The 20,815-nt window shown below is 38.3% G+C and overlaps 1 protein-coding gene across 10 annotated transcripts in view; it reads right to left on the bottom strand.

Annotated features, from left to right (window-relative positions):
* Positions 1 to 20,815, bottom strand: part of Akap13 (A-kinase anchoring protein 13) — a 270,998-nt gene that overhangs the window by 72,701 nt on the left and 177,482 nt on the right. For 8 of the 10 annotated variants that reach the window (XM_038314009.1, XM_038314012.1, XM_038314015.1 and 5 more), the window contains exons 9-12: positions 18,079 to 18,154; positions 15,250 to 15,386; positions 4,924 to 5,294; positions 2,197 to 2,250 (exon numbers count right to left, since the gene is read on the bottom strand). In XM_038314009.1, the coding sequence (XP_038169937.1) occupies positions 2,197 to 2,250; positions 4,924 to 5,294; positions 15,250 to 15,386; positions 18,079 to 18,154 (638 nt within the window). The remainder of the gene's footprint in view (positions 1 to 2,196; positions 2,251 to 4,923; positions 5,295 to 15,249; positions 15,387 to 18,078; positions 18,155 to 20,815) is intronic. The other 2 variants (XM_038314017.1, XM_038314019.1) reach the window with 1 other exon arrangement.

The raw sequence follows: 20,815 nt of genomic DNA, 5'->3' as shown, positions 1-20,815 counted from the left end.
GAGATTTATGGTATTAAGATGGAAATGCCTTTAAAATTTTAATTTTGTATTTATTTCCCCCAAGATTAAAAAAAAAAATCCATGTGAACAGTTGTTTTCTTGTTTGTCCTATGCGAGATAGCAGGAGAGGAAAATCTAGGGTGAAAAGGTTAAAACAAATTATACGCAGGTACTTTATGACCAAACTAAGTCAAAAGGTCAGAATCTTTTATGTTTGCTTTATTTGTTTAGTTACTGGAGACATATCCCCAAGGTGTGGTCCGAGGTCAGAATTTTTGATAATTAAGTACTGTCACCTAAAAATACTGCTCTGGGGGCTTATAACTAAGTGCTTTCACCTTACACAACAAAGAACGAGGAGCTCCTGGACAGTAGCAGAACCACTCAGTGGCCTCAGCCTCCGAAATCTCCAACAACTCTGGTGGACAAGACTAGAGATGGGGAAAAAGGTGGGAGGCTATGGCAGTTTCCTCTACAGCTGTTCCAAATGGTATACAAATGTTCAAATCTGATTAAATAACAGTGTAAGGCTCTCAAAAGAAAAAAGAAAATATTCAGTTTGAGGAATCTCTCATCTGAGAAGAAGGATAAGACTGACTCAAATTTACATAAATAGAAATAAAACATAATTCTCAAACATTTATAAGGCTCAGAAGTTCATTCTTTGAATTACTAATTTAATATTAAACTTCCAATTGGATATCTATGTATCTGATTTCATTTCTTTCTTTTTTTGCCCCTGAGAAAGGGTTTCTCTGTTGTCTTGGAACTCGCTCTGTAGACCAGCCTGGCCTCGAATTCAGAGATTCCCCTGCTTCTGCCTCCAGAGTGCTGGGATTAAAAGCATGTGCCAACATCCTCGGCAGAACAGGACAAGAAAAGAGCCATACAAGCCTCACAGGATCTGACAAGCTGCAATTGGTCTAAGCCTTCCCTGACTTCTGTCATAATAAAAGTGCATTCCTGAGAGCCTCCAGAATCATAAGGTTCTGTGGCTTTGAAATTTAGGAGGTATAGTTTTTGTTGTTGAAATGTTTCAATTTTATAAATTGTAAAATTATGAATCATGCTCTTTGTACAGAAATATTTTTCACTTAGAACTCAGGCCATGAGTCTGGTGTGTACAGCTTGGGCTGCAGGCAGCAACTTGTCGTCCTTCACCACGGAATCTAGCAAGGCTTCAGTTAGTTCATAAGAAAGAGTTTTTACCAGAGACAGCAACAAATACATTTCTAAAACTTTTACATATTGTCTACTGAAAAAGGTACTTAATAATTTGCTTACCTGGAACCTAGCTGATATCAAAACCATTTAGGTTCAGAAAATGTTAGAATTTAAGATTGGAACTTCCCATAAAATATGGAATTAAAGGACGATACACATAAAAATGATAGAGAAAAAAGTAGGAAGATTACTATTTTGCCTTTCTCACAAATATTCTGTAAATAGATAAAAGTATCTTTGCAAATGTCTCTTTATATAAGAAATATAATAAACACTTTTCTGATTTCTAAATGATTTTTAAACAATGTGAGAAAAGTCAATAATAGCTCTATATAATAAAAGTCTCTAAAACATGAAGCAACTGATTATATTTAATTAGAAATCAGCTCTTGGCTTATACATGTAAGCTTTATTTTTTATTTGATAAATAATTAAGCAATTCAAAAAAGGTATCGACCTATGCCACACTCTTTCTCAAAGACTGTCCACAGTGAGATGGAGACTACCAGGTGGTACCTAATAAAAATCTTTCTTCATATTACTCAAGAATGTATTGAAAATATTCTAGAACCTATGTGTGAGTGACCACAAATGAATTTCTGGTTATTTTCTTTCTTTTCTGGTTCTAGAGGGACGTATCCTCCAAGTCCATTAGTTAGCTACAGCATGAAAACAAAACAAACAAATAAACAAAACATACAAAGTCAGGTGAGACCTTATTTCAAAGTCATCTGAGTCAGTAAGTGGGTGTATTATTATAAATTTAGAACTAGAAAAAAGACTTTAGACTAAAGAGACTATTTCCTACCAGGTGGGCATAGCAATTAAGAAGCACCTATATTTTATTTGGCTGCACAATAAATAAATAAATAGTATGTTTAAAAATATTGCCCAATCAGGTAACCAGAATGAGATGCTTGTTAGTACACACTCAGAGATGACATGGTTAGTTCAATTTAGCGAACTCTGTACCTTCTCCTATGAATGGGAGGTCTCCTGACAACATCCCCAAGAACTTGCATTGAACTGAAAATGAATGATGGAAGAGGTCAATAATGGAGGTGAATCACAATGATACACAAATACACAAAACACAGAGATCACACCTGGAAGAAATATATTCCCCAAAGACAAACAGCACAGGAGGGAAGAGACCAAAAGAATGAAATGATAAAAATATCAGAACCCCAAACACCTGACAAAAAGGTAGCTTTTGTTCCCTCTGTACTCCAAAGAGTTAATTGGATGATGAGTTATGAAGATTAGTATAAGTGATAAAATAAATGGCTCAGAGAAAAGCGCCATTCAATACATTAAAGGGGTTTTCTTCAGGCTTTAAAATTCAGATAACAAAATATGTAAGTAATAATATACAAATTAGTCAAGCTATTAAAGTGATAAAACCTAACCGCTATTCCATTGCCTCTTAAGGTATTAAGACAGTACTAGATAGTCCTTTATACTAAGTTTAAACAAACTTGATATACAGGCTAAAAATACAAATAGGTAACAAGTCTAAGATCACCAAGAAATCTTGGGCAAATCATTAAATCTGGCTTCAATTTTTTTCACCTGAGCTACATGATTCAAATACATATACCTCCGAAATCAGTCATTAAAAACAGATCTCCGGTGAGTTATGCATAAAATAAATCCCCATTCCCTGATCAGTCCTTTATCATCTAAGACAAGGATATCCTATCAAGAAGTTACTCAGGCTTCAGGAAGTAATTTCTGCCTTCAAGATCATTCCTGATGTCTCTGTCAATGTTTTAAAAGGAAACAGCATGTATAAAACTGGGAAGGAAAGCATTTAGAAATTAGTTTTTATATAATCTGAGATTTCAAAAGTATATAAACACAATGTAGCTTATTATTTTAAACTACTATCCTAATACCATGGAATAATATGAGATTGTACAAATATTTGACTGTGATTAGAAACCTAGATTCTACTGTAGATGATGTAAAATGTCTGTAACAGTCGTCTAATTGACAACTATGGGAAAAACAACACCTTTATCATGGAGAAGATTAAAAAACAATGTAAGACAATTTGCTATGAAAAAGAGTCTGAAAAAAAAAATGGGCAAACCAGTGAAGTATAGTTTGATTCTGAGCTCTGCAAAGGCAGGGAGTAATATCTTGTTTACCTCTATTTCTCTAAAATCTATGATATTGCCAGACCTAAAAATAATGCTCAATGTGTGTTGGCTGATTAAACGAATAAATGAAGGACTGGAAAAATAGCTCAGTAATTAAAAACACTAGCTGTTCCTATAGAGGGCTGGATTTTGATTCCCAGCACCCATACTGTGGCTTACAACTGTCTGTAATTCCAGTTCTAGAGGACATGATGCCCTCTTCTGGTCTCCTTGGGCACCATGCACACACATAGTGCAGATATTCAGGTAAAACACTCATACATATTAAATCTTTTTTTTTTTTTTTTTTTGTGTTTCGAGACAGGGTTTCCCTGTAGTTTCTAGAGCCTGTCCTGGAACTAGCTCTTGTAGACCAGGCTGGCCTCGAACTCAGAGATCCGCCTGCCTCTGCCTCCCGAGTGCTGGGATTAAAGGCGTGTGCCACCACCACCCGGCTACATATTAAAGAATTAAAAGTGGTGAATGCCTGTTATCTTAACACTTGGGTGGTAGAAGCAGGAGGATCAGGAGGCTAAGCCTGCCTTACATAGTGACACTCAGGCTGGCCTTGGCTACCCGAGACTCTGTCTGAAAACAAAACAAAACACCCTGACAACTTGATTAAGATTACATGTATTTATAGCCATAATATAATGAGGAAAAAAAATAATTGTTATTTATAACAATTGTTTTAAAGCAACTATCAGTAACTGAGTATGGTAGCTCCTGTCTGCAGACTCAGAAATTCAAAGACTAAGCTAGGGAGAACTGTCTGGAGTTAATTGTTAGGCTGCACTAAACAATGAGTTCCATGTCAGCTAGAGCTATACAGCAAGACCCTATTTCAAAAATCAGTCAAAACTAAAAACAAGCAGCACCCTCTTTTCCTGGCTGAGAGCATCTTTTTAGCCAGGTAAAGCAGCTCTGGGGCAAGCACACCTGCAACCTGTTAGATGCTGCAATATGGGTCTGTAGAGTTCAAGTCAAGAGGTCAGAAGCCAGCCCAACTTCTTACAGCTGCTGCCAAACTGGGGGACAAAAGCTGGGTAATACTTGTAAAAATTCCTCAAACTGTATGACACATAGGAAAAATCAACAACTTTAGTGTATGCATCTGTGTCCTCTTGGGAATTACATATTGATAATTTAGACATTATCAAATTTCTGTATCAGAAACATATGGCTGTGATCCTCAGTAAGCACCACACCAGTCAGATGTGTTGAGATTATAAGATTTCATAAGTTAACAGAATTTTCTCTTCCAGATTCATGCATTTCATGGATTGATCAGGCTTATTATTTACTAAATACTCACTATTTGACAGTAATAGTTTACGTTATCACAAATATATTGAAAGGGAAGTTCACATTGCTCAAGGGGCTGCCCAAGGTGGAGTCAGAATGCACATCTGCCTGGTTGCCAAGCCTGGCTTACCTTTTAGAGAAAAGAGACCAATGTCTCCTCTTTTTTTTTTTTTAAACCAGTAACAATAAAGCAGATACTTCCCAAAAGAGAACACAAACTGAGTTATGAAATGCACAGGCTCCATCTTACCTCCGCTGGTTCATTTCTGCATCGCTGGCTGCATTCTTCCCAGGACCCCAGCTATGTCTCCGGAAGGGGGAAAGAGAGCGCATGGAGCTCCGCAGGAAAGAGCGATTTGCAGGCACCTCAGTGATGCTGTCCATTTCTTCCTCCTCCATCTCACCAGAGCCAGCAGGCTCACTCTCGCTCTCTTGACGCTCAGGTCCCACGCCATGGCTGGAAAAGCCATTCGAGCCCTGATGATTCCTGGACCTATTCAACTTTGAAGTCTGAGGAAGGGACACATCGCTGCCATGAGAAGAGTGCCGATCCAGGGAAGCTGCGTCATCTGTAGAGGAGCTGGAGGCTGTGCTGTCACAAAGCAACTGCTCTTCCTCAGGCTGCAACAGAAAGAGCAGTGTTGAAGCCAACAGAACCGAGAAGATATCCTGTTCTGACAGACCAAGCCAATGCTTCATAGTTGATTGGACACAAGCAAGATTAATATCAGACTTCAAGATGACCTTTTTTTTCAAACCCACGACTTCAGTTAGATTCTAAGTATCCTGGCTTCCAACAGAGTAATGTTCTAGATTTATAACTTCGTCATTTTACTAAAGGCACTAGACTATACGGAAGACATGTTAATTTTTTTTTTTTTAGTGGAGAAAAAACAATTCTTAGTTTAGTTCTTTCAACCCACCATCAACCAAAAAGAGGAAAACCATTCACTAGTCTCTAGGGTTTCTGCTGTAGGAAACTCTAAGCTCATACTAGGTTTTTAGAATATCAAACTGAAACAAGTCAGCCTGTACAGCTACAATAAGGTAGAGAATTTACTATTCTAAAGCCAAGTATGACTGTTGTTTACTTATTAAACTGCACAATAGTTTTAATTCCACCAAAAGTCTGCATGCTAATATTTCTCATCTTAGTGAGAATTGGTTGAATGTTCCGAAGCCAAATCACATAAAATAATCCTAATAAGGTGTTTAATAAGGTGATAACGCTCATTTCCTGGCTAAACTCTAGTACCTCAGAGGAATTATGCAAATCTTGTTCTAGTAGCTTGACATTCTCTGCTTAGTGAGAGATATCCAGTACACAACATTATGAGTGAAGGAAAGATTGACTCCATTTCATATTACACAAAAAACCCAAAAGGTTATTTTGGCTTTTCATTAGACAAGAAACAAGAAATAGGTAAAGGCACACAAAATACCCTTAATCAAGACATTTGGTGACATTAAAGAAAAGCTTTAAAACAGGCTCTCACTATAAAGCTCTGGCTGTCACCATGTAGATCAGACTGGCCTTAAACTCACAAAATTTAAACTCACAGAAAGTGCCATTCCTCCCGAGTACTGGGATTAGAGGTATGTGATGCTGAGCCCACAGACTTTGGAGCAGTGTTTTCATAAGACTAACTGAAGGAGAAGTAACTCCTCCAAGTTGTTCTCTAACTTCCACAAGTACGGCATGGCACACACACAACAACTGGAAATGTACTAAAAAGGGAAAGGCAGACAATTTTTAAGAGAAACTCTTAAAGAGGTTAAGACTCACAAGAACTAATGAGCCCTTTCCTCATTGGGATGGAAAACAGCCCTGAAGTTGGCATCTTTTTAAGCCTAGATAGTACCTTTGACACAAGGCACACCACCTGGGAATGGCACCTTTCTACACTTTGGGCTTCTGCTTACCTTCACTCTGAAAAGCTCAATAAACCCGGGGTGCTTTTCAGATAGTGTGAGATGAATGGAGAGAAAAGAATGACAGGTCAGAAAAGTTGAGACCCAGAACCGTAGTAACATTTCATTGGTATTTTAATAAATAAGTTTGCCTGAAGATCAGAAAGTAAAATAGCCATCCTGGCCCACACACCTTTAATCCCAGTAGCCACACTAGCTTGCCATAGAAACTGGGTAGTAGTGGTGCATGTCTTTAATCCCAGCACTAGAAAGGAATATAAAATGGGAGGAGACAGTTCTCAGACATTCTCATTCTGAGGATTCCTGGAAGTAGGATCGCCATTTCAGACTGAGTTAAAGTCTCAGTGGCTGGCTATTTTGCTTTTCTGACCTTCAGGTTGAACCCCAATATCTGTCTCTGGGTTTTTATTAGACATACTACACAGAACATTGAACAGTTAACAGCAAATCAAGACACGAATCCAGTTTACTTTGATTTAAACAATCCTATTGTGCTATTTCAGTCGCCTTTAGAAAACCCTATGAGAACAAGATCTTGATGTTAGAATCTAAGAGTCCCTTCACTGGTTCAATAGGCAAAATAAAACTACCTCATCAAGTACATTCTAATGGGCAAGAGGGATTATCTTAAAATAAAATTATTGGTGGAACATAATGGTATATAACTTGTAATCCTAGAACTTAGAAGATAAAGCAGGAAGTTCAGGAATTTCAGGACAGCCTGGGCTAATACTAAGGAGGAACACTGTAGGAAACGAAGGTTCTGAGTTAAGGCTTGTTCTTTGAAAGACAGTTGTTTCCAGTATGGAAATATCTCCCAGTCTTTTCCACTTGGCACCCAGTCTGAAAAGGACATTTCTTGAAGAAATAAAATAGTCCCATTCATCAATCTACTCTTGGTAGCTGTGTGTGTGCGTGTGCGTGTGCTGGGAACTGAGTTTAGGTCTTACATATGTTGGGCCTGAATTGTATCACTGAATTATATTCCCAACCTCCAATCCAAAACTCTTAAATCAAATTCTTAAAAAATGTATCTATCATGTGGGACAATATTAAAACAAAATGGGAAAAATCTGTGACCTGTTCATACACATATCCTCACCTATCTTTTTAAAATTATTTTATGTATTTGGTGTCTTGCCAGAATATATGTCTGTGCACATGCATGCCTGGTGTCCATGGGAGCCAGAAGAGGGCACCAGATCCCATGGGACTGGAATTAAAGATGGTTGTGAGCCACCATGTGGGTGTTATTAATCGAACCCAAGTCCTCTGGAAGATCAGTCAATGCTCTTAATGGCTGAGCTATCTCTCTAGCTCCCACACATACTTTTATAAAGGCAAAAATCTGACAAGGCTCTATCCTCAACACAGACTCTGACACTTCCTGATGTTTATTCTAACTTAGTTCTCAATGAGACATGACAAGATGCCTTCAAGGCAACTCCTTGATGTCTTCAGTCTTGCATTCCTGGTAAGAGTAAGGGTCACACAGAGCCCTATTCTTTCACTTGAATATCTTTATTAAATTATCCCATTATCATTATTTTATGGTCATTACTTACAGGAAAAACAGAATAAAACCTACAAATTAACACTAAGCTTAATTATTATGTAACTAAGGATAATAGCTTGATTTTGAAGTTAATCTAAAGTAAGCTTCAAATTACTTTCCCCCAAGACCTCTATATATCTTCAAAAGCATTTCCCAATTTTACCATGCCCCTTTATTAGTCCTGTCATACAGAAAATTTTGAGTGGGATGGTGAGATGACTCATCAGGCAAAGGCACATTTGGCCAATAGTGACCCGAGTTAGAAGAACAGACAACCGAACCGTCTCTCCAAGTTTTCTTCTCACCTCTACCCAAGGACCATGGCATGGAAATGCACACACAGCCCCAAAATAAATAAGTAAATAAATGTAAAAAAGTAATAAAAAGAACAAAGAAAACTGTGAGTGCCCTAACCATATATAATCATGCATTTTCTATAGTAGTCATATTTACCCTAACAGATACATGACATTTAGCCATACCATTCTATCTAATAAGAATGCTGCCTCCTCTTTCTGTTAAGACAGGATCTCCCTGTTTGGCGCAAGACTGACCTTTAATTCTAGATCCTTTGACCTAAGCCTCCTGGGTGCTGGCATGAAGACATGGCCTCTCTGGTATTCAGGACATAAATTCATGGTCTTTGTGTCTTCTGTGTTAGTTATGGAAAGGTACTGTCTAAATCATAATTAATACAAAGTGGAAGAAATACAAGATTCTTAGAAACTTGAATTCTTTTCCAAAGAAAATTCTAGTCCCTAGATCCACTAAGTGTAAGATATAAAATCTTAGAGAGATATATAAAATAAGATGTGAAACTGTTACTTCACTATTTACTTACACCCTATCCACACGGTGTTTCTACTTTTTCTTAGAAGAGAGAAAGTTATCAATTTTAACCTCTCTAATAAGATGTTCTAAGCCTAAAATCTGAAGTCTTCTTAAAAGCTCTTTAGTATGTAAGTTTTTCTTTAAAGAGATCATGGATCCCAAAATATTTGCCTAAACCATCAGTTCTCAACCTGTGCATTGCAACCCCTTTGGGTATTGAATAGCTTTTTCTTAGGGATTGCATATCAGATATCTTATAGCAAAATTACAGTAATGAAGTAGCAATAACATCGTTTTATGGCTGGAAGTCACCACAACATGAGGAGCTGTTTTAAAGGGTTGCAGTGTTATGAAGGTTGAGAATCACTGGCCTAGAGAAATGGTACTATGGCTTCAATACATGATATTTGATTTATGTGGAATTAAAAACTAGCTATTTTGGGTCTTAACCTAATTCAAACCCTTCTCCCTACTCTGCTGCATCAAATGTTAAGGACAAAGAGTAAAAAGAATAGAAGGGACTGAGAAAGTACATGTAAGAGGTAGGAGAAAAAATACTGGAGAAACTGAGACTGAGTCTACACCTGTGGCTGACCAATAAACCATTTCTTCTTTGAGCTTTTTTTTTTTTTTTTTTTACAAAAAAGATTTATTTATTATGTATACAACATACCTTCCATGTATGCTTGCATGCCAGAAGAGGGCACCAGATCTCATTACAGATGGTTGTGAGCCACCAGGTGGTTGCTGGGAATTGAACTCAGGACCTCTGGAAGAGCAGTCAGTGCTCTTAACCACTGAGCCATCTCTCCAGCCCTCTTCTTTCAGCTTTTATGCTTATTTTTAATCCTGAATGTAGGACTGAAAAACATACACCCCCCCCCCACCTCTACCACTGTCTTTTCCCTTAGACTTTGTATAATACTGAAAATTTGTAAGGCAGTCAGGGTAGCTAAAGTCCCCACGAGTCCTCTATGCAGCAAATGGGCATGAGTGTGGCTGCTCGGTACACGCAGTGACCCTAAATAGACAGCTCCGCTTGAGGGCAGTAGCCGGGGCATAAAATGGTCCAAAGACACTGTTTTGCTTAAATCAATGGAAAGGCCTAAATAAAAGGACATTATACATATAAAAACTTAGAAACTATTACTATTATTAAATAATTATGACATAAATTTGAACATAATTACTAGGTGCTTACCTCAATGTGAGATTTTGTTTTTTATTTTAAAATTTTTATAAGTTCCTTGGTAGTTTTGTACAGCATATTTTTCACATGAGATTTTACAAGTGATTTAGATATAGTATCCCTTTTAATTATTTGATTTAGTAAATATTCTTATTTCCATTTTAGAGGTGAGAAAAAAAAAGTTAACTCAAGTCTCTAATTTTGCTGGCCAGCAGACAGAGCCAGGTGCTTCCACCCCACTTTTTAAGATCTTTACATGGTTCTAAAAACAGCCAGGATTGAATCTTCCTAAGGAAACCACAAAGCTGTTGTTAAAGTTATAAATATAATACTGAGATACAGTTTAATCCTGAAAATAAAAGTAAAAAACGATAAACCTTTAAAGCAAAACATCAACACAGGCACAGAAAAACAAACAGGAAGACACAAAAAGCAGTAAGCTGAACAAGAGTCTGTTAAATTATCTCATCAAATTAGACATTTTAGCTAACCAAGACACTTTTATGTAAGTGATGAAAGAGAAAATATCTGCAAATGACGAACCTAACAAAGGAGCAGTATCCAGGATATATATCAACCACTCCTCTGCACCAACAAATAATCCAATTATTTTAATGGGCAAAGATATGAACAGACACACTATACAGGATGACACATAACTTGACAATGGACATGTGAAAATCTGTTTAATATCACTAGTTGTCAGGAAATACAAATCAAAACCATAATGAGATAACACTGCATGGATACCAGAAACGTTAACATTAAAACAACTGTGTTTGTTACTAAGGATGCAGAGTGACTGGGACTCACACACATCATGAGTGAGAACAGCAGAGAGGTGGCCAGTTTCTTGTATGACTAAGAATTCCACTCCCAGGGTTGTGTAGGAGAAACAATATTCTTCAGCTCCCACTTATATGACTTTCTGAATCAGAGAAAAAAACATCTTTTGTGTTTCTTCTGGAAGGCTGAACGGCCACTGAAAAGGAGTCATGTGAGGAGAGTTTTCACAGTTATGCTCATAGCCTATGTGCTCATGTAGCTTCAGGTTACAAAGGTGGAGGATATATTTACCAAAAGTAATGGGATTCTCAGGATTTATACATAAATTACACACACACACACACACACACACACAAAATTACACCCCAATCTCTCAAGTATAAAAACATACTGCTTCTAAGAATTTACAGGTGATGTGTATGGACAGGCTGGCTGTGAGCAGAAGCACAGCTATGTAAGAAGTAAACAATAGAAATGACAGAAGCTGGAAGGTGAGTGTATGGGTACTCACTGCAAGACCCAACAGTTCTATTTTTTTTGTATGTGTGTATTTTTATAATACAATATTTGGGGGGTGGGATGCCTTTCTCTTAGAAAGTTATATGATCAATGTATTTATCTACAGAAAGATGAACATTATATTACTAATCACAAGATAGAAAAAACTCACACATTTTATAGGTTGATACTACACCTGAAGAAATCATGTTTAATACTGCCAAATGAATAGCACTTCATTTATTAAACAAATACTTATCTATTTTATACACAAGACATAATAATCTTGAAAAACAAGAGCTCACATTTTAAACACTCATCACATGCCTCAAATCATATAATCTTTTCGTGTAGAGCATTCTATCTAAGAGCCTCATGTCCCGGATCAGAGTCATGTGCATCAAGCATGTACATCACAGGACTTCATCTCACTTTAACAATGAAGTGTAAGTTTTGCGCTGCTGATCCAATACTGAACTAAGGAACTAGCAAATATTTGTAAGAATAAACACTAAGCTCTTGACACTCATCACAGAGTCACATTTCCCAGGAGGTGCATGTTGTTAGAGAGACTTCCAGGGGCCAGAGATAAACAAATTGCTGCAGGAAGTGACCTAATGCACCCCTCAGAGTTCACAGAAAAGCTTGTTGCAATGGCTTGCCGAAAGACTCCCTCCAGCCCCTAAAGACTGAAAGAGTGGAGGGAAAGGCCCTGGGAAGACACCTTTAGACTGTGACATTGACAGTACTCGCCGCAATAATGGCCAGAGTGTTGATGGCCCATCTACCCACACAGTCTTAAATCAACTTAAATCGTTGATTTTTAGAGCCGCAGTGAAGAGACTGACACCAAAGTAACAAAACAGGAAGAGCCTGTAAAGTTAAGCCTCAACTCTGCTCCTCAGTCTTACAGTTATTTTAGGCAAATCTCTTTACCAATTGTCTTAGGGTTCCTATTGCTGTGATAGAACATCACCACCAAAAGCAGCTTGGGGAGCAAAGGGTTTATCTCACCCTACACTTCCACAGACAGTCCAACAGAGGGAAGTCAAGGCAGGAACTCAAAATGGTAGGAACCTGGAGGCAGGAGCTAATAGAGAGGCCATGAAGGGTGCTGCTTACAAGCTTTGCTCCTCATGGATTGCTCAGCCTAGATCTTTATAGAGCCCAGTGACAGGATGACAGTGAGCTAGGCACTCTTATCAATCAGCAATCAAAAAAAAAAAAAAAAAAAGAAAAAAGAAAAAAGAAAAAAGAAAAAAGAAAAATGCAGCATAGGCTTGTTAGGGGACATTTTTTCAATTGAGGTTCTCTCTTCTCAACTGACTCTAGCCTGGGTCAAGCTCACATAGCCAGCACGCACCAACCAAAACCTATTTCTTGTATGGTATAAGGGACAAAGCTACCTACCTGGGTTGCTGAACATATGAAATTTTATATACATACATATATTTATATGTATGTATGCTATTCTTTTTTAAAGATATAAGCGGGGGGAAGGCCGGTCCCATGAGGGGTAGTGGTGGGTGACTCGAGGCCAGCAGACCATAACAATATATGCATGTATGTATGTATGTATATAAACATGTATGTACATAAATTCAGGTCAGTGCCTTGTCAGTATTATTAGCTAGCCCTCAATTTTATAAATCCTAGGAAAATTGGTCATTCACAGCTTTGGAAAAAGAAATGGGAGGAAACATCCCAACCTCCGCCCACAACTGGCCCCAGCCCATCTGGACATTCTCATGCATGCACGAAGGTGAAAGTTCATCTGCCCTGGCTGGCTTTTCTTTAGGCACTCCAGTTTACAATGTAGGTGGAAGTTTGTCTGAGGAGCATGTTTCAGCTTTAAAAAATAGTGTCTACTCTCCCTGGAAAAAATGTGCAGCAAAGTTTCTTTATATGAATATCTCCCGCATGCTTTTAATAGCTTGAGTAAGATGGTAAAGCATAAAAAAATTCTATTTTTTTAAAGTAAGCAAACCATGCAATTTAGTGATCAGAAATAATGATCTCTCTGAGGAGAAGGTAACACCTGGGAAAAGCCGTCCACTCGTTATATATCGAAAAGGCAGGCAAACAAATGTTTCCTGAAGGAAGGTTATTCAATTTAAATAACAAATCTTAAGCTGGAGAGATGGCTCAGCAGTTAAGAGCATTTACTGTTTGCCCAAAGATCCTAAGCTCAGTTAACAGGATTCATGTTGGGCATCTTATACAATTTCTAACTCCAGCTCTGGGAGATCCAATGCCTGCTTCTGGCCTCCATGAGCCACAGTCCCAACACACTTAGACATAAAAATAAATCTTGAAAGTTTTTACTATTAGGATACACAAGCATACACAGTTGCTTGATAATCTCTTAAGCATTCATTAGCCAGTTCCCATCATTATGAGCTAGTTTTAAAGCTAGAAGATTTATCCTGACTAAAGTGTAATTTAAAAAATGCATTTGTTAAGAGCTTAGGAAGGAAAGAAAGGGAGGCAGGGAGGCAAAACAAAGAAGGTCCCCAAACAAAATACTGGCTTTTCTCTTCCTATGTGACTTCAAAGGCAAATCTTCCCCAAACCCCTCAAGACAGGGCAGAATTACTACCATCAAGTTCACAATCCTCCTAGCTCAGCCTCCTGAGTGCTGCGATTACAGGCATGCACCAACAACCTGGCCAGCCAGCGACAAAGACAGAAATCCTAGTCGTACCATAAATGCTTTCAAGAGCCCTCAGAAGACAATCAAAGGAACAATCTCAATCAAAGGAAGTAGAAAGGGCGAGGGAAGAACAAATGGAATATGAGGACTGATGGACAAAAATGAAGAGAGCAGAATTTTATGACATCGCTCCTGTACCGCAACAGTTAAACACGGGAACATCATACTGTCTTGGGCCATTTAACCACCCACTAACAAAACTGCTCTCAGAACTTCTTCAAAGTCAGAAAACCAGAAGGAAGACTCTTCTTCACAGCTGCTACAATGTTTTTGCCTCTTCAGTCCTTCTATTAGGAAAACCATTTGTGGCATGTAACTGAGTACAGCATGACCTCCCTCGTAGAGGACAAAACAGAACTTGCTACACACAGAAACAAACTCAAGCTTCCAACCACCATCTTCCCTAGCTCTTCACTAGAGGAAAAGCTCAAGTTCTCTACCAGATATCTAGAAAGTCCCAATTAAGCAGTCTGGCTGAAAGATGACGTCACCAGACTTAGTGAGTTCCAGGCATCCACACATTAATCAGAATGACTCTATGGTTAGTTTATATATATGACATCATGCAGTCTGAGCTGCGGTCCCTTCCTAACCACTGAAGGGTGTTCACTGTCATCTGACTTAGTTCATTCTAAAGGAACTCCCATGCTTTTTGACTTCAATGCAAGCTTCAAACCACTCATGTAACCAGCCATGATTTTTCAGAAGATACAGCCAATAACCTGGCCAATACCTGTTTCTAAGCCCTGGCAATGAGGAATTTCCTTCTTCAAATAGAACACTTATTCCCCTCCTTTCTGAGTGATCCAGCTGGGCTGTTTGTAGCAGCTTAGTTAGAAAGGGAAGGGAGGGAGGGAGGGAGAGGAGGCAAAACAAAGTAAGTTCTTGTACAGTCACTCAGAATACAGAATACATGGCCTAGTTGGATCACAGACCATTAGCTAGAGCCACACTTTAAAGTCATGGGATGACATGAGCACAAGCGGAAAAAATCACAGTATAAAAGGGTTAAGTAAGGCCAAATGAGACTAGGAGAACTGCTGGCCAAAACGAACAGAGGCTCCTCTAATACCTTGGAGAAGATGATGCTGTCCATTTCATCACTGGGTGAGTGAAAGAGGTCAGGATCACTCCCTGATCCTCTCTGAAGCACGCCTTCTTTTGAGGCACACTCTGTGCCCAGTCCAACATCTAAGAAGCTTTCGCATTCTGAAAAAGAACATTTATTTAACTAATACCTTTTAAAAAATTCACTTTCTGTTTTACACCAACATTCAGTCATTTTCTCTATTTTTCACACACATCTTTGTTTTCCTAGCCTCTCTTCTATTTTAGATATTTACAAAGTTAGAAAGGTCATAGTCTAATTAATTAGTAGCTTTAAGGTATATTAACTGACACAGTTAGTTTTTCTGTCAGGCATTTGGCTAGGTTCTGAGAAGACATTTAATGTATTCCTGCAGAATGGGCTATTCACAACCTTGTGGTACAAAGTAACACAGTAAGAGACAATTTCACTGCAGAATTATAAAAAGAATACCATAATAAGGATGCAGGATCTATAAGTTAGTCTTAAATCTTTCAGTCACAATTATGAGCTTAGTGGATAATTTCACAATGTTAGTTCAATGGAAACCGTATGGTTTCTTCAAAAGACCATAATTATGGGTATTTTAGCCCCCCCCCCTTCTATACAGTAAACAATGACTTAGTACAGTTGGCGGGTTTTTTTTTTTTTTTTTTTTGGTGGGTTTTTCTATTACCGCCTCTTGGAAAACACCAAAAAAAATCTCGATATTGTGCCTGGGGGGAAAACAGGGATGCTGGCTAAGGAAAGAGACAGAATCCTTACTTTCTTCCTATACTCCCTTCCTAATGAAGAGGAATATATTAAAGAATGAATTGGAAACAAGAGCAAAGAACATTGATTTTAGGATGTTTAGATGGATCTTGCTTAACAGACAAATCCCAGGTAATTTAACCCTGTAGATCTTTGCTTCTGTACCAGTAAAATGGGATGACGAGTACATCCCTAAAGAGCTGTACTGACAGTAAACAGCAAGCTAGAAATGTAGTAACTAGACAAGTGGCACGGGTGAAACACACTGCAGGTGTGTGGTATATATGCCTAAATGAAGCTCAGGCTTCATTAATCCTTAATGTATGACCACACTGCTTATTCTGGGAGTTATACTGTAAAGGGGGTGTTTGAACAATTCACAATTATGACTTGAAAAAAAAAACTGCAACTCAAATCTACTTCCTTAATGAAATAGATTGAGCCATGATGCCTAGAGGTCCTTCTGTATTTCTAATATTCAAATCCCAAGACTTTACTCAACAATCACATGGCAGAAGTTTCATTCTTGGGTAGCTGGTTATACTTTCAGAAAAGTCCCTGACAGCTAAAATGACAGAAATGTAGCTGTGTGTACACTTTTACTTCCAACACCTTTGAGTTTTTAGGCCCTGCACACAACCATGCATACTATTCTGAAGTAGTACTCTCAAGAAGTGTGAAAACACTTTCCATGTTTGTTTTCATTACTTCCTTTGTAATGCAAGCAAAGTTGAGAAAATTCCTCAGGACATAAAAGACTAGGGCAATCTTTTCTCAAATAGTACTGCAAGACATCTACAGCTAAACTGTCTCCAAAAAGGCCAGCAAATAAGAAGGACTTGATGATTTCTACAGCAGATTAGTAAAAACGAGAAAGTAAATAGAGGCTTTGTTGGTGGAGTGGACTGGAGAACTAACAAAGGCAAAACGTCACTGCAGCCCAGTAATACCTCACAGATGAAAGAGATGGAACCCAGACCTTGGGGAATGTATCTTATGGCAGAACTGGCTGAACCTGGGGTAAAGGATTCCTAACTAGGTATGATCTTAATTCGATTTGTTGTGACTAATATGCATGGGCATGGAAGGAAATTCTCAATTCTGCCTACTCAGGACAACAAAAGGAGCCCCAAAATGATTCTAGTGGATGCCCAGGCCACATCCCAGCCCTCTAAATCTGAATTGCTAAGGGCAAGACCAAGGTATCATGTATTTTCAAAGCTCTCTAGCCCAGCTTATTCTATATGCAACTGTCACTGAGACTTCCTGGAAAGACACTGTGTCTGCAAAGACAGATTGGTTAGGACCACTGTGATGTGGAGAAGCTGGAATGTTGTAGGTCCAGAGATTAATTACCTTATTTTGGCTAACTTTAGCCCCCAGAAGAGCCATTCCTCATCTACTTCTATGTTGGAATAATATATTCTGTGACTAATAGACAAAAGAATCTTTTGGAATATATAAATGGAGTAGACTGCTACCTTCCACCAAACCCAAAGCTAAAAATATCATCAGATGGCATTTGAGGCTTACAGCAGAGCATCATTCATTTCCACCAAAGTATTTAATTTATTCATTTATGGCTTTCTATGTTTTATTGCTATAAAAACTTCTTTATGAAACCACTTCTAAATTGGAACGTGGAATTTGGGGTATCCCTTCTGTGTTCCTAGGCTATGGTCGCCCAAATTTGGCTCTAAAATAAACTATCTCTTAGCCTCTTTGAGACAAGAACTATGAATTCTTGTGTTTGTTTTTTGCATTAACATAGTCAAAAAATAAGAACCACAGGTTTGGTCCCAAGCAATACATACTTATAGTTTACACCACATTGCTTTACAAATGAGTAACAACTCATAAAGCCACATGATCTCTAAAACTACTAATAATTCCCAAAATAAAATTAAGGAAAATTTTAGTGCTTTTATTTTGATTATGAAATCATGCTTACAAACTAACCTATACATATGTATTTCTTCTGAATTATTGTGTAATGAATTCTAGAATGGCAGATCACAACATCAAATTATTACTTCTAAGCAGGACTATGAACAGGCCTACCTGAGCTCTGTTTGGAAGCCAAAAGAGATGCTGCTTCAGGGCATGGCTCTATGGTACACCAGCTTTCTCGGTTGATCTGGAAGAGAAAAACAATTTGTTTCAGATAATCAGGTAATTGTATAGCTCAAAAAAAATCTATGTATTGTTCACAACTTCTGAATGTTAGTATTTTATTGCAAGGTAAGTAAAATTATGCCAAAAAAACCGTCAAACTCTACTATAATATAAACAAGGCAATCTATATTGAGCTAAAAGCTCTGAAAAGACTGTCAGTAATAATGGCTTACAAAGCAATGGGAAAAGGTCACAGTACAGACCAAGGGTGAAATCAACAAATACAAAGAAAGAATGCTAAAACCACACATTTGACGTCACAACTTGCAATTCTGAAAAACATACACAATTTGAGAATTGTAAAAATACAAAATAATTCTTATTTAAGAATAACTATACAGCAGGTACTATGTTAAGAATTCAGCACTCGCCTGCCCTACAGAGTAAGTTCCAGGACAGTCAGGGCTATAGAAAAAAAACCTGTCTTGAAACACTAAAGAGAATTCTAACTCATTTTCTTATCAAATGATCATAGTATCTACAAGAAGTTCACTTGACTTCTATTAAGCCAAAGGCAGCAGGCTCAAAAGGGTAAAGTACAGCAGGACTGGAACCCTGAAGTGTGCAAAACCTGGAAGTGCAAACGTATTCTATCCCTTAAGACCCACTGCTTAACCACCTTATCATTGCAAACTACTAATTTCATTGATGTTTAAGTAATATGTGTTTCTAAATTAACATTACATATTTCAACACTCTGTTCCCAGGACCCGACAGAACAAGCAGATAAGATACAAGGATCTAGGGCTGGAGAGATGGCTCAGAGGTTAAGAGCACTGGCTGCTCTTCCAGAGGTCCTGAGTTCAATTCCCAGCAACCACATGGTGGCTCACAACCATCTATAATGAGATCTGGTGCTCTCTTCTGGCATGCAAGCATACAGGGAGGGAATGTTGTATACATAATAAATAAATCTTAAAAAAAAAAAAGATACAAGGATCTAGAAAACTTCAGAGACATCCAGCTATCCCACCTAACTAACACGCAGAACGCGTAGCGGGGCATTCTTAAGCGCACTTGGAATATTCATACGGTGACACACAAAACACATCAAAATAAAATAAAACTTCTGGGCTCTAATACATATGATAAGCTGCAGATTTAACAGGATTAAAATCACAAAAACTTTGCTTTTTTTTTTAACCACAACACTATTAAATCAGAAGTCCAAAAGACTGAAATCCCACACAAATCTTAAAAAGAGAAAAAAAAGTGTAATAATACCATCAAGTAACCCACAGTTCATATAAGAAATATTAAAGAAAATAAAAGAACTGAATACAAATTAAACCTTCCACATAAAAACTTACGGAATATCACTAACTCATTGCTTAGAACAAAAAGTTAACACTTTAAAATTAAGGTAAATAAACACCAACCCAGCCTCAACCCCTGGATTGATGATGAGTTCTTGCCTGTACGACATACAAGTGCAATGGTAGCACAAAGTTTGTGGAAGTAACCAACCAACATCTAATCTGACTGAAGGCCCACTCCAAGAAATGGAGCCTATACCTGACACTGCTTTGGTGACCAAGAAGCTGAGACTAGATTACCCAGAGACCTATTATTGGTCTAAAAATTAAAATGGCTCCTAATGATATTCTGCTATATTCATAGATTCAGCTATCATCAGAGAGACTTGCTCCTGCAGCAAAGGAGAACAACACAGTGTGGTGGTTTGAATGTACCAGGCCCCCAGAAGCTCATAGGAGTGGTGCTATTGGGAGGTGTGGCCTTGTTGAAGGAAGTGTGTCACTGTGGGGGCAGGCTTTCAAGTCTCTTTTGCGTAAGCTTCCCTAAGTGTCACAGACCACTTCCTGTTACCTTCTGACCAAGAAGTAGCCAGCATCATGTCTGCCTGCACACAGCTACACTCCCAGCCATGATGATAATGGACTGAACCTCTGAACTGTAAGCTTCCACCCAACTAAATATTTTTTCTTATAAGACTTGCTGTGGTCATGGAGTCTCTTCACAGCAATAGAAACTCTAAGACACACAGAGATCCACAGCCAGATATTTTTCAGAGAGTAAGAGACCTTAGCACACTCAACCCTAAATGGGATGTCTCCATCAAATCCCTCCCCCCAGGGCTCAGGGAGCTCTGCAGAAGAGGGGGAGGAAGGAGTATATGAGTCAGAGAGGATGGAGGACACCAAGGAATCAGGGCCTTCTAGACACACATGGACTCAGAGACAGAGGCAGCACGCACGGGGCCTGTGCAGGTCTCCACCAGAGCTAAAGGGAGAAGTGGACATATGCATCTCAGAAGCAATCTCCAACTGATAACTGCTTGCAAATGAAACGTTTCCGTTTCCTCCAAGGGAGTCTCACTGTGAAAACCAACTACGCTTAAGGGCAGGCTGCACGCCCAGCAGAAGACAGACAACAGAAAATGAACTCAAGGACAAGTTTGGGGGTTCCTTGTCTCATAGTGGTTCACAGAATTTTCCCATTTCTTTTTTAAAAAATATTTTGTTGTATTACTTTTTATTTTTACGTACCTTTCCCCCTTTTCACTCTACAGGCTTTTTAGGTATATATATTTCTCTCATTTTAGGCCCTGGTATGTTACATTTAGTGAGCACTCTATTTTGCAAAAATACATGAGAATGAAAAC

The sequence above is a fragment of the Arvicola amphibius genome, chromosome 12, assembly GCF_903992535.2.
Source record: "Arvicola amphibius chromosome 12, mArvAmp1.2, whole genome shotgun sequence".
Lineage (NCBI taxonomy): Eukaryota > Metazoa > Chordata > Mammalia > Rodentia > Cricetidae > Arvicola > Arvicola amphibius.
The sequence above is the reverse complement of the archived record's forward strand: the minus strand, read 5'-3'. Positions and strand labels throughout refer to the sequence as shown.